This window comes from Thamnophis sirtalis, unplaced genomic scaffold (genome assembly GCF_051295495.1).
Source record: "Thamnophis sirtalis isolate CommonGarterSnake01/CBP01778 unplaced genomic scaffold, rThaSir2_p1.2 scaffold_8, whole genome shotgun sequence".
Classification (NCBI taxonomy): Eukaryota; Metazoa; Chordata; class Lepidosauria; order Squamata; family Natricidae; genus Thamnophis; species Thamnophis sirtalis.
Window position 1 is genome coordinate 73,307,168 of NW_028261388.1, and position 15,209 is coordinate 73,322,376.

At 39.9% G+C, this 15,209-nt stretch overlaps 1 protein-coding gene across 2 annotated transcripts in view; it reads left to right on the forward strand.

The window, feature by feature from the left end:
- The window catches only part of SEMA5A (semaphorin 5A), a 241,658-nt gene that overhangs the window by 195,990 nt on the left and 30,459 nt on the right, over window positions 1-15,209 (forward strand). For both annotated transcript variants that reach the window (XM_087721907.1, XM_087721908.1), the window contains 2 exons: window positions 5,667-5,848; window positions 10,056-10,199. In XM_087721907.1, the coding sequence (XP_087578033.1) occupies window positions 5,667-5,848; window positions 10,056-10,199 (326 nt within the window). The remainder of the gene's footprint in view (window positions 1-5,666; window positions 5,849-10,055; window positions 10,200-15,209) is intronic.

Consider the following 15,209-nt stretch of genomic DNA (forward strand, 5'->3'; position numbering starts at 1 on the left):
GGCGACCAACCGGTTCGCAGGGACCACCGCGAACTGGTTGAAACCCACCCCTGGTCTTAAGATATGCAGAAATAGCACACATATCTCTTGCTATTAATGCACACACCAAAGTTTTATTCCTTCCTTAAACTCACAAGGCCTTTCTTGTTTTAGTGAGCAAACTCCCCCCCTTACAACAGATGGCCCTAGATGTGGGTGCACTTATACTTACCAGCTGTCTGAAGTATTTGTAGATAATTTCCCCCTTTCTGTTGTTTTTCACAATGACCTTTAGAGAGTTTATTTGAATAGGCACATTTTGTGACTAAGTGCAAAATGTTCAAGTGACTGATGCTTTTCATATATTGCCAGGTAGAGGAAGACAGAAATGTATATACATTTTTGTGACACAAAGGTTTTCAGGACGGAGAATGCATCTTGTTCCTTCAGAGAAAAAAACTTTCAGTACCTTACACAGGCTCTCTATGCTTAAGAGCCTGTTTTCACTTGAAACACTGAATTTCTTTTTGATTTATACATAGGAATCAAGTGACAGAACAGAGCTATTCTAATTGAGCCCCACAGAATCAAAAGTAATGCGGGTGGATCTAGAAAGCAACTTTCTGATGCCCAATTATAATATCTGCAGATAGTAGGCATCTAGCACAGTTGCTCTGCCGCTGGAATGATTTGATGGTTCTGGCTGTCTCTACCTTGAGACAGCTGGCATGGCAGGCAGCTGGTAGTAAGTTTTGCATGCAGGCTAGCCATGATTCAGCAGCTTCAGCTGCCACAGTGACTCCCGAGTAGAAAAAAAAATCCTCTATTAGGATAATAACTTCAAACTATTTTTTTTCTGCATACAGAGAAAAGGTGAAGAAAGCATTTTGTTCTGAAATGTTGAAAATTTGTCATGGGGAGATGAGAAAAATCCATAGGGTAGACCTCCAAGGGCTGTAATGTGTGTTACCCATTAAAGCCCTTGCAGGATTATTTCATGGATTTTTTTGGCTTGCCTTTCAGGGCATAATGACTATTTGCTCCATGTAAGTACTTCCTTTATGCGGAAATTTAGTGTGTCAGGAAATTTAGCTAGAGCCCTTACGTCTGACGTGCTAATTTTCTGTAGCAGAATGTAGGTTTTTTTAAGTGGAAAGATTAATTATGATTAGCAATTCTCTTGGAAATAGTATAGGTTAGCAGTAAATGTATCTCATCGCTCTTTTAACTCTGGTTCGGCTACCATTAATTTCTTCTGAGCTGTAATATGAGAAACCATATGAAAATTAACACAAAATATTTTTTATTATTATAATTGGAAGAAATACATCATATTCATATGCCTTATTCTGAAGTTACATGAAGCAACATTTAACGTAATGAGAATGAGTCATAAAGACGTCAGCACTTACCCTACCCTTTCATTTAGAGCCCAGGTGGCGCAGTGGTTAAATGCAGCACTGCAGGCTACTTCAGCTGACTGCAGTTCAGCAGTTCGGCTGTTCAAATCCCACTAGGCTCAAGGTTGACTCAGCCTTCCATCCTTCCGAGGTGGGTGAAATGAGGACCCGGATTGTTGTTGGGGGCAATATGCTGACTCTGTAAACCACTTAGAGAGGGCTGAAAGCCCTATGAAGCAGTATATAAGTCTAACTATTGCTATTGCTATTTAGGAAGATTTCAGAAGCATTCACTTTTCATTTGATTTCACCATGATTTGTCATCGGACCTCATACATTTATCTGGAAAAAACTTCTTGATTAGAGGTCATCTCTTCATTGATGAATTATAGTATCTTCATTGCATCACCAACCTTTCCCTGCAGTGTTGTAATCCATGTCCTCATTACTTTCATTTTCGCCTAACAATGGTGGGTGACAATTGTTAAGTTGCTCATATAGCATAAAGGAAAGGACTGTAAGTTCTGAAACCAACTTATTGAAACCAACCATCATGCAAACAATATATAAAATATAATTAACTAAAAGTAAAAAGACAATCCTTGGAGTTTCTCAGGGTCTTGTTGGATTGATAGGATTGTGTTAGCCATTACTTCCCAACTTTTCCCCTTCATTACCCAAATCCGCTTATCAGGAAGTCTTTTTTTTTTACTATTTATCAGAATGTCTTCGTTATGTTTAGATAATGGATTTATAATTGTTAATTTAAAAACGATTTTGGGAAGAACTGGTGTAAACTGAACACTTCTTTCACCTTGTTCTTATAGAAAGAAACCAGAGTTTGCTTGCTTATCTATTTATTTATTTTTTAGAAACGGACAACTCTCTCATAGCAATTACTGGGCAATATACAACAATTAAAACCATAAAATTAAACCAGGAGTCCATAAAACAAATGCCCAATGTTGAAAAAAGTACAAGAAAATAAACCTGAAAACAATCAATTAACAGAGGTTGCTTAATTTCCTTGCCCAGATGCTCGGTGGGGGGCCTCTTAGCAGGCCACATGAAAAACAGAACAATATTCACTTTTCACTTACTTAGTGTTTGAGCATGTATTCACAGCTCATGACTGCAGGTGTAGGAAAACCTGGTGGGTCCATGTGGTTTTGGCAGCCAATGGCATGACAGTTGCAAGGTCTTTTTGCAATTCTTTTTCTTTTATTACTCATTGCATTCTTAGCTAAATCTTAGCTAAACTGTCTGGAAACAACATTCAATTTTCAGTCAGTGTGTGTACAAATTACATTCTTTATTTCTGCAACTTGATGTAGGAGTTTTTCCCTAAGTGTTTTTCTTGCCCAGCAAGCCCTTCAAAAATGTGATGATTAAATTTATACCTGCCTTTCTGCTTATAAATAATCTTATTTTACACACACACAGATACACAGACAAACCACTATGCTACACAGTATACAAGCATTAAACCAATGAAACATATTAAAATTATTGTGGTTAAAGAGCTGGCCTAGAACGCAGCAGGAGTTCTAGGCTTTCCTTAGTTACATGAAAGCTGCCTGGGTAACTTTGGTCGAGGACCATGTGGGTTGTTAAATGAGGACCTCATATGACCCCCGTCTTCCTGACAGCTTCCCCTTCGACTTTGCTTGTGAAGAGCTATCAGGGAATGTTGCAGGTTGCAATTATATGACTCAGGAACTTCAATGTTATAACTGAAAGCCAGGTGCCAAACACCTCGATAACAATTGTGTAACTGCAGGGATGCTGCAATAATTATAAGTATGACATCCCGTCAAAACTATCATTCATTCAGTGCTGTCATATACCCGTGTTTCCCTGAAAATAAGACCAAGTCTTATTTTGTTTTGGGCCCCAAAATAAGCAATAGGGCTTATTTTTGGGGGGTGTCTTATTCTTATCCAAGTACAGGAGGCTCACTTCTTCTGATTGCTTGTAACAGGACAGGAGGCTGTGCGGCATGCCAGTGCCACTGCCACAAGTTGGGGGCTGGAGATGCCCCATGCCCCTCACACCAGCTTATCTCAGGGCCCCTACAGCTATGCCCCGACACTTGGCTCACTTCATGGCGGCCACTCTAGTAGGACTCCCCATGGCTGCTGGCCCACTTCTTCCTCCTGGCCTCAACAGAGCAGGAGGCCGAGCCACATGCTGAAGCTGCTGGTGCCACAGCCACGAAGCGAGGTGGGGGAATGGAGCTACCCCATGTGTCCCACCCCGGCTTACCTCATGGCCCTTGCAGCCAGGCCATCCACGCCCCAACACCTGCCTCGCAAGTGGAAGAAGAGGGCCAGCAGCCACATGGGCTCCTGCTGCACATGGCCATTGTATGTCTTAAGTAGGGCTTATTTTGGAGATAGAATTTATATTAGGTGCACATGTAAAAACATGCTAGGGCTTATTTTCAGGATAGGAGTTATTTTCAGGGAAACAGGGTATTTGACAGGCATTGAACAAGTGTTTGTTAAATGAGGACCATTTATAAAATCAATTTAACACTTAAAAGTTTGATGAAACAGGAATCTTTTTGCTCACTTTCCCGAATCCTGGGGGAATGTTCTTGAGACCATGCCATTAGCTAGAAGCAAACTAGGATAAGGGCATTTTTGCATACTAGATCGCAAAGCTTCCGGCAGACATTCCATCAAAAAGGCCTGCCCTGATGCTCTAAACATTACAGTTGATACCGATAGAATATTTATAGCTGAAGATTGAACGATGGAGTCCTTGGTGCTCTCTGAGCTGGGTGGTTTTCATGCAGACATTTCATTACCAAACTGGGTAATATGAGCACATTGATGATGTTACATAGTTTGGAAATGAAATGTCTGCACCAGGGGCCTCCGATTGCAGTTGGTTGATTCATAGCACTTAGCAATAGCACTTAGACTTATATACCGCTCCATAGTGCTTTACAGCCCTCTCTTAAGCGGTTTACAGAGTCAGCATATTGCCCCCAACAATCTGAGTCCTCATTTTGCCAACCTCGTAAGGATGGAAAGCGGAAAGGCTGAGTCAAACTTGAGCCGGTGAGGATCGAATTGCTGGCAATGGGCAGAATTAGCCTGCAATACTACATTCTAACCACTGCACCACCAAGGTTCAGTGTATGTATTATGGTAGTAGATTCATAATGGGAGAGGTGGTTCCTCTGACAGAGTTCCTGTTTAACTATTTATTATTAGTAAGCCGTATGCAAGTAGATGGTTCCTTAGGCCAGTGGTCTCCAACCTTGGCAACTTTAAGACTTGTGGACTTCAACTGCCAGAGTTCCCCAGCCAGCAAAGCTGGCTGAGGAACTCTGGGAGTTGAAGTCCACAGGTCTTAAAGTTGCCAAGGTTGGAGACCACTGCCTTAGGCAAGCCGGTCATGAGATGTTTAAAGCTTTGAATGTAAATGTGTTTTTATTTTCCATTTTCATTTTCGTACAGTCACATATATACTGTGCAGAACCGGGGCCATATAACATTAAACAATAAACACAGCCATTCCTCTTGTCAATAATACCCCCCAAAATAGAAACCCAATGTACCTCTTCGACCCTCCATACACCCTTTCTTTCGCCCCCCCCTCCAACTTTCCATCTTCCCTCCATCATTCCCCTCTACCCTACTTCTCCTCCCACTCTACCACACCTCTCTCCCAATACACTTCCTCCCTTCCTTCTCACCCTCCCTCCAATCCTCTCTCCCACCCTCTCTACCCCTCTTTCTTCTATCCCTCTACTCCTCCCTTCGGTGTATTTCTACTATCTATTAATATATTCAGCTTGTCCTATTTTTTTACACTGGGATTAAAGAGCAACAGTATACAAGTACAATCACGTTACTTTAAAATCTAACACATACTATATATCCCCCCTCCCCCCTTCCCTCTAAGACCCCACCTCCCTTCCCCCCCCCCCGACTTCCCAGAGCCCGTACACGGTGTAGATTTTTAACAAACACAGTCTAAAATATATTAAGACAAAGGAAATTTAAAAAAAGAAAGCTTTATAAACTAGCAATACCAATTTGAAATTAGTTTGAGCTAATGCGTAATTAGAACATAACTGATAGTACAGGTGTTTGTACATGTTTTATCTTTCTCCCCTGCACATCTTAAGAGTATTGTGACAAGGCTGTGTCTGTCCAACAGAAGTGGCCAGATCTTGATCAGTGAGGCAAGTAGGACCTGTAACATATAATGGATTATCTTTTACTTTAAATGTGACCACTGGAATTTATTCTTTTCTCCTTTGGTTTCCAGAAGAGGAATTTGACTGTGGATGGCCATTTTGGATCCTGGTCAGAATGGAAGCCTTGTACACACGTAGATGGATCAAGTGTAGGCATTTGCCTCTGTAGAACACGCCTATGTGACAATCCAGTTCCAAAATGTGGGGGTCGCCAGTGTGAAGGGTCAAGTATTGAGATTGTTAACTGCTCTAGGTATGTAAAAAGTAAAATTAATAATGTAATATTGACGTCTTGGAAGATTATTTGTATATCCCGGTCATTGCTGACAATAGAACCGCTTCATATTTTATATGCTTGAGATAAGCCAGTGTAATACAATATATTACATATATTGCGTGTTTGATAACAAGTACTTTTGGCCTGTGATAAAATGTGCCACTTATCAGGGCTCCAAATACAGCAGCAAGCACAAAAATGCACAAGAATAAAATATAGATCTAAGTTGATCCAGTCTTACTTTCTGGTTATGTTTCAGATTCTGCCTTTTCAGGATTAATGGGCAGATCTGGATCCCAAACTTTGAGACATTAAGGAATTATGATTGAACATGGCAGTCTCTTAAGTATGCACTCCGTGTCAAACATGTATTTCTTACTGTTAAAAATACTGAAGAATTCTTTAGTCTTCTAAAAACAAAGAACCATGACAGGAAAAACAGCCAATTTGCTCTAGTGCTTAAAGGCTCCAGGCTAGAAACCAGGAATCTGTAAGTTCTAGTCCTGCCTTAGGCTTGAAAAACCAAGTGGTTGATTTTGGGTTAATCACTATCTCTCAGCCCAACTCATCTCACCGTTTGGTGAGGTCAGAAGAAGGAGGAAGTAGATTTGTTCACCGTTTTGAATTACGTATTATAAAAATAATAACGGTGGCCTAAAAATATCTTACAAAATCTACTCCTATAGCGTAGAGTCTTAAATTACCTACTGTGTAGCAGACCTGTTTACCTAATACAGTTCAAGTAAGTAAGTAAATAAATTTTTATTACGGTTAAAGACCAGCAATACACATTAGTTTTTACAATATGTTAAAAAGCACCGACATTAAGATATAATTAAAAAGTATTGACGTTAAAAGTGGAAAATAACATACATGTTCTCAGATTGTTCAGGTCATTCCCTGATTTACCTGGGTGCAGGCTGTTAAGTATAGGAGTAAATACAATGGTCCAAAGATTGTTAGAGGTATGTCCAGATAATTGGTACCAGATGACAACTATATTTCTGTAGCCAATTTTTTTTCTTATGGACATTGCAGCCGCACAGAACTGCATACATGGTAACCGGGTTAGTGTCCTGGAGGAGAAAGCCTATATAAAAATGGCCTGCCCTCCCTGGCAATCTCTCTAATAAGGGGAGAATATGTACAGACCTACAAGCTCTGTATAGCTTGCAGTGTAATAGAACATGTGAATTATCTTCCACTTCTCCTTTACCACATATAGAAACCCGTTCTGCTATAGGTGTTCTCTTATACCTGCCCTGGAGGAGTATTGAAGGAAGAATGCTAAATCTGGCTCTGAAGAAAGCTATTCTTTGTTTTGGGGAGATCAGGTCATTTAGATATCTTGCCGATTCCCACACACCCTGTTTGATTCTGTCCCTACTGTGGAGAGGCAACCTATTTAGTTCTTCTTGGAACTCCATGTCCTTCATTCTATTAATTACTACTTGCTTTGCTTGATCAAAGCCTAGGGACATTAAGAATAACGGTGAGAGACCATAAGAGCCCAGCTTGTGATCAATTGCCTGTTTCCAGGGCGAAGGGAAATTGTCAGTCAACACTAGTGGGGACAGTCCCTCTGGAAAGAAATGCATTTTAAGCCAATGAAAGATCATCATCTTCCAGGCTCTTACCTGAATTTGAGGCATGCCTGACTCAATTCTTAACTGGGCATTTGGAGTTCCATTGGGTGCAGCTAAGATGGCTCACAGGAATTTGGATTGTATGGTTTCAAGTAAGTCTGTCTTTGCAAGGATTCCTGTTTGTGCCCCATATAGAATTTGTGCCAATGTTTTGGCCTCAAAGAGTTTTAAGGCAGCAGGTACAATCTGATCTCCACCTGTATAAAAGAAATGTTTAATTGCATTTGAGGACCTATTGGCTACTTGCAATGTGTGATCCAGGTGTGCCTTCCATGTCCCTTGCGAGTGGAAAACCACCCCAAGGTATCTAAATGTTCTAACCTGTTCCAAACTATGGCCTTCTATTTTCCAGGAGTATTGGCTTGGTCTTTTAGCAAAAACTAAAGTGAAACTTTTTGATTTATCAAAGTTAAGGACCAGCTTGTTTTGCCTGCAATAGCCGAGTGTTGCCCTAATTGCTCTCTTCAGTCCTACAGGGGTTTGTGAAATGATAGCGGCGTCATCAGCATATAAGAGAATTGGCACTTTGCGTTGTGCTAGGTTAGGAGGATGGAAATCAGGGTTCTGTAGGAGATCAATCAGGGGATTAATATAGAAGTTAAAGAGGGAGGGGGACAGGATGCAACCCTGCCGTACCCCTTTTGTACCCTTACTGAGCTGGTTAAACTGCCTTGGGGATTGCACCTCACTTTCAAGGTGGAATTGGCATACAATTTTTGTATGAGGAAAAGGAGGCGTTTATCGATCATGGTGCATTTTAATTTCTCCCAGAGGGTGATCCTGGATATTGAATCAAAGGCCTACTTAAAATCAAGGAAGGCCACAAAAGGAGAGGATTTTTTTTAGATATGTATTTTTGTACTAAATGGTGGAGTACCAAGATATGATCCACCGTAGATCTTCCTTCTCTAAAACCGGCTTGTTCGTTCAATCCTACCTCAATCGGGTTTTTTGGAACTCATAAACTCAGCCTACATATACTGTTTTGCCTACTTTTTTTTAACCCTCAGTTCTATATTTTGGGGGAATATGGTTCTAAACTAAAGTCTGGTTTTCAAATATGTACTGGTTTTAAAAGTATGTGGAGTCATTTGATACAATAAGAGAGAACAATAAGAGAGAAATCTTTGCTTCTTGACAAAGATTTTAAAACTCGCTCTGGTTAAAATATGATTAACTAAAAGTTTTCATGAGTTCCAATATTTAAAAATTTGCAATTATATACATATCTGAAATTTGGCGAATTCTGATTTAGCTATTCATGTTTTTTTTTAAAGTGCATATAGCTGAAATATTGTCAGCCCTTCGAGGCAGTCCAAACAAGAAACCGAAAACATGAGTATTAATATTACCTTTATTGTAAGGTTACAGTAACAGAATCTTACAAAAGTTTGAAAAGCACTTTCACCCTCCCCTGCCTTTACTTTCCAGAGAACTAGGGAGGGTCCCTTCTGAGATACTTTCTCCACCCCCTTTCTTTCTGTGGGCTGTCCCTTGTCCAACTGTTGTCCTGATTGTGGCTCTTTCTACAATCTCCCAAAGTTATTCTCACGATGTCAGCCTCTGTTTTGCTGCTTGCTTTTTGGCTGCCATTGAAACGGGGAGGGGGGGGCATGATATTTGGGTGCGGGAAATAATCTGTACAGGAGGACTGTTAATTGGGAGTTGTTCTCACCATCGTCTGCGCATGTGGCAAGGAGGGGAGTTTCCCGCCAAGGCCAACTGTCCGGCATACCAACCTGATGATGATTTTTGAAGATGTCTCCCACCTGACAGCTGTGGAGATATTGGATTGGACTATGGACTGGGGTTACCAAGGGGAGGGGAATGGGTCATGTATTGATATCTAATGCTTTCGCGCGCTTTTGCTCAGATCCAGCTTTGCTTAGCTTCTATTTACTTATAATCAGTAAAAGTACTCTTAATTCTGCAAAATGGAGTTGAGTGGTTTCTTTCTTGGTTATTAAGTGAAGCAGAATCTGACACACAACCCATTACAAAAGCACATTTTTTTTATTTTAGTGTAATTAAAAAAACATGTGAGAACAGGTAATAAACTGAATTATGATACCTTGTCATGATTTTTCCAATGGCAATTTTGTTTAGACCAAAATATGCACAACCTCTGGCTGAATGATTGCAAAAAACAACAGCAGCAAAAACAACCCGAACACTTTAACATAATGGTAAAGTTGCTTAGCTGATAGAAAGATTAAAAAAAAGACTTCAGGTTGGAGAAATTATATTGTGGAAGGATTTCCTCAAGAATGTCTCTACTGGGAAAAATTTGAATTTTCTAGAAGAACAGAGGATCTAACCATGTAATTAAACCCATGTTAGATTGTCCAGTTTTTAAAAGCTGCTTGGGATAATGAGATAATGATATTGGGATAATGAAAGGATATTTAATTGTTTTGTTGATCAATATTGTCCTTGCGCCACGTACCCCACAAAGAGCTTTTCCCCCCCATGGAAACAAATATTTATTTGGACATGCAGACCTAAAAATTACTGAGCATGGTCTATTGTTCTTACAGAAATGGTGGGTGGACTCCATGGTCAGCCTGGTCTCCTTGTAGCACCACTTGTGGAATAGGCTTTCAAGTACGTCAACGTTCCTGTAATAACCCAAGCCCTCGGTATGGAGGTCGTGTATGTGTTGGGCAAAACCGTGAAGAGAGGTAAGAGGCTAATATCTCCACCATCTGCTTCCCCTTTGTTTGTATCTCTGTTACCAGATTGTTTTTGTTTAGCAATAGCAGTTAGACTTATATACCGCTTCATAGGGCTTTCACCCTCTCTAAGCGGTTTACAGAGTCAGCATATTGCCCCCAACAACAATTCAGGTCCTCATTTTACCCACCTCGGAAGGATGGAAGGCTGAGTCAACCCTGAGCCAGTGAGATTTGAACCGCCAAACTGCAGATAACAGTCAGCTGAAGTGGCTGCAGTACAGCACTCTAACCACTGCGCCACCTCGGCTCATTTTGTTTAATGCAGTGGTAGTCAACCTGGTCCCTACCGCCCACTAGTGGGTGTTCCAGCTTTCATGGTGGGCGGTAGGCATTTGCTGTAACTCGGCTTTATAAATTTTATAAAGTTACTTCCCTACTTTATAAATCACCATTACTGTGGAACCGGTGGGCGGTTAGAAAGTTTTACTATTAACAGAGATACAAAAGTGGGCGGTAGGTATAAAAAGGTTGACTACCCCTGGTTTAATGTATTTCTTTAATTCTAAAAATAGAGTATAACTGGACTTACCTCACCGGATATAGAAAAAAATTAAATAAAATTAAAATGATTAACATTTAATAGGTAAGGATAAAATTAAAGGGGAAAAGATTTGAAGAACTCCTTTTAGGCTTACATATTAAAATGAATATTATTCCATGTTGGAAAATATAAAGCACGGAGTTATTCTGATCTGGAAATCTGCAGGTGAATGGAGGAAAAAGCATCCATCAGAATATATAAAATTAACACAAGATGATGGTATTGATCTGATACCACTGTTTTGCAAACCAGAAGATGCCCCAAATTAGTAATTATAGCACAAGCTACCCAAAACCCCTAAATCAAATGATAAACTTTTAAAGGCAAATTATTGCATTCATTCGTGGATGAAACACGCTGATATTAACCATCATTTTCAAAGTTGATCCAGAGATAATTATTTTGCAACACAATAGATAAAAGAAACCAAAATATTCTAACACACTTCCAGTTTATTCCTATTATTATAAAAAAATAATGAGGCCGTAAAGATATGCTACTATTGTTTTCATTAGTTACCTGGAAATTTCTTCTCCCTGGAATTAAACAGAAGCTGAAAGAGGATTGTCTCAGTTTTAAAGGAAGAAAACATTTTTTTCATTTCTGAGAATGGAGGTGTTGAAAGATTTGATTGCATCTAGATGCTAGAATTCAGCCTAAGAGAAAAGTGTGCATTTCGTTCAGATGCCTTCCATCATTACAGTGCCTGCTGCAATTGTCAATTTTATTTTACAATTTAACCACTAACATAGTTTTCTATACCCTGCTCACTACATCTCTATGAGTATACGTTCATGTATTTTTTAGAGCAGAGAAAAGGACAAAAAATGCCACAGGAATAACAACCCTAGTTAGACATTTTAGCCGTGCAGTTTAAGAAAAATGTCAATAAATGGAGACATTATACACAACTATAATTTGGAAAGTTAAATAAAGAGATGTCTCCCAAAGTGTAGATGTGAGAAGGAGCCAATGAAAGCAAATGCTTATGAATTTCAGGACAGATAAGATCCTTAGCTATAAATATGAATACTAAACAAAAGGAAGAACTAGGAGGAATGTTAGGATGCGAAATAGTCAAAAAGGTCAAATATCTGGGAGTTAATATCTTAACCTCAAATGGGAAATTATATAAGTATCATTATGAACCACTTTGGCATAGTATACAGACAGAGATGAAAAAATGGGATAAGTTGCAGTTATCTTTGTTGGGAAGAATATCACCACAATTAGTGCTAATTTTATTGTTTTAAGATATAAATAGATATAGTATGTCCATTGCAATTTACACTATTAAACATTGGAGCCTTGCCTATTGAGTCTTTAAACTTTCTGTCTTTTTTTAAGATTAAACCATTTGTGGAAGAAAAAAATAAGTAAATATTGCTTCCTGATCAATACGGGACAATGCTTATTATGTTTAACTGACTGATTTAATGTATTAAAACAAATATCCCTAGGCTGGGCTTCCCTGGATGTGTTATAATAGCATGGTTGTTGACATTCAGCCTGGGAGGGATAGGATCTGTAGTTTAAGCTATTCCAACACACTAGAGGTCAACCAGGCTGGGAAAGTTTAGATAGTTTTGGGTCTCTGGTCAATGAGGTAGAACATTTGCCTAGTCAGAGTTAGTAATACATTATTTAGCCAAATAACACTCATTTTCTTTTTTGTGTATAAAAGGGGTTTTAATCCTTTTCCTATTGTTCCTATTGTTATGTCAGTAGAAGGAACTGGTTCCACCACAAAATCGCGGTAGACTAAAGCGTGCTCGACGAAAGGGCGTACGTGATGTCATCACAGCGTGACGAAAACATCGCGCTGTGAGCGGTAAATTTAAAATTAAAGCGAAAACCTTACCCTAACCCCCCCAAACCTAACCCTAAACCTAACTCTAAACCTAACCCTTAACCTAACCCTAAACCTAACCCTAAACCTAACCCTTAACCTAACGCTAAACCTAACGCTAACCCTTAACCTAACCCTAAACCTAACCCTAACGCTTAACGTAACCCTAAACCTAACCCTAACCCTTAACCTAACCCTAACCCTAACCCTAACCCTAAACCTAAACCTAACCCTTACCTTTATGTGAATCGACTTGCTTTAATTTTATTTTAATTTTATTTTAATTTTAATTTTTTTTGTCGCGCTGCTGATGACGTCAGGTACGCGCTTTAATCGGGCGCGCTTTAGTGGACCGCGGTTTTGACGGGTCACGGAAGGAACTAGCTTGTTGTTTTCTCTTCCTTCTCATTACTTAAAACTGTTGACCACTTTGGAAGCTGAGCAGGGCTTGTTGGCTATGTCAAAGGTCATATTACTTGCTTGAGAGTTTTTCCATGTCACCTTCTCAATTCTATCTCATCATTTCCGGACACAAGGTCAGTGCAGAGGTCTACAAGTCAGGGGACCTAATACTCTTGTATTGTTTATTTTGCAAACCATAAATCCTCTTGAGTTTTGAGAAAATAAAAATAAATAACAGGGAGAGGAATATCAGCAGGGGGAAAGCATTACCCGCTAGCTTGAAATGCTTCCAAGAGGATTAATTGGGCTTTGCTCAGAGTCCTGTGTTCCAGCAGATTCATTCTGGAAATGAGACTTTGAACCATATTTGAGATTTCTGGGCCTTGCTTGCTCTTTGCTGCAGGGAACGCACTTGTGTGCTCTGCATATCGGGAGGAAACTATAAAACCGGCACCATGCCTCTTTGTTTTATTAAATGCAAAACACTTTTCAAAAATATTAAAATCAGAGCTTTGGTACTGTACCAGCTCCCAATTGTCAGCTATTACTATCTGAACTGTGTGTGAAGTTGAGTGAAATGGAAGACAGGTGAAACTGCATGGCTATCCATAAGTGGCATAAATTGATAAAGTCCCTGCTTGAGTGAGGCTGGCATTAAGGCCTCCTGTGGTTATAATTAAGGCTGTGCAGAAACAAGGCTTTCTAGTTTAAAGGCCCAGTCCGGAGTTCCGTAAATGATTGGATATAGTCAGAGGTGGTTTCTCCAGAGGTGGCTCAATTCCACTTTTTGCCTGGATTAGGAGTTAAAAATATACATTTTTTTTTAAGCATGGGAAGATTACGAACCTATTGATGTCACTTTTCCCAGCAGAATGAAAAAAATGTTTGCAAAAAAACATGGAGCTTCACAAGCATGTCAATTTTCATAAAAGCTATTGTTCTTCTAACTTTGTTATGGGACAGAATGTGATAAAAAATTTGTAATAAGCAGTCTTGCAATGGGTAAGAAAGAAGAAAGAGTTTCTGAAAGAACTAGTGATGTCTCTTCTTCAACATGATGGAACTGATCGCGGGTTTGAGGCAGAAAACCCCCCCTGCAATGGTTATTTCCACTCAAAAAAATTATTTGGCTAGGCCAGGTAGCTGGCAGAGTTCACAAAGTACCATACATAACTGAAAAACTGGGCAGAGTGAGCTGGAACAAATAATAGAACTCAGGATCTCTCTATCTTTCCGAGATAATGGAGAAGTCATGCTTATCTGAATACAAAGGTCATTCTGATGGGATGGCAGGCCAAATCTAGTACTCCCACCCTGTGCCATTTTACATTAACAGTATTCCTTTCTAGGCTAAGTGGGTATGTGGGGTCTTAATGCGTCGAGCTCTAAGCACATAGCGCTTATAAGCAGTAGACTGAATAACGGGAAGCGAGTTTCCTATAATCATCTTGGCTGTCCTTACCACTCTCTGTATGGACCTTCTGTCTGCGGCATTGCTGCCACCAAACTAGTTTATTAAAACACTCTCAGTTGTGCCTCTGTAAAAAGTGGCCAGGACAAAAGGAGAAAGATGTACTTTCCTCATCCAATGCAAATGCTCATTTGCACCCTTCACTAAAGATAATATATGAAGAGGCCAAGTCAGATTGTTGGTTATCTGCGACCCCAGTTACTTAATACTATTGGTTCACCGACAAATGTGCGCACCAGTCCACCAAAGCCTTTACCTCTTCCCTGTAAGAATCTTCATCCTGTTCCCGGATAATCCCCACCACTGCCGCGTCATCCACATACTTCACAATATGATTCGGCACAGACGTGGCACGGCAGTTATGGGCCATCAAGGTGAACAGTAACTGATTCAAGACACAGCCCTGTGGGGAACCTGTACTTGAGGTGGAGTTAGAAACGTCTCTAAGAAGAAACTTTGAAGATACTTTTTTTTCCCCAAAAAACAAAAGAGTAGATTAGGTTGTCCTTTAGTGTTCCTTTATTTACTCCTCTCCTTTTCAGCTCTCTTAGTTGCAGTACATTTCACCAAGCTAGCTTCATCATCCACCTTGCAGCAGCTGCCCATGTTCTTTGAGTACTTGGTTGAGCCGGCTGGTGTTAAGCATTTCTGCTCCAAACAGCTATTTCAAAATCACAATGGAGAGGCCTCTTG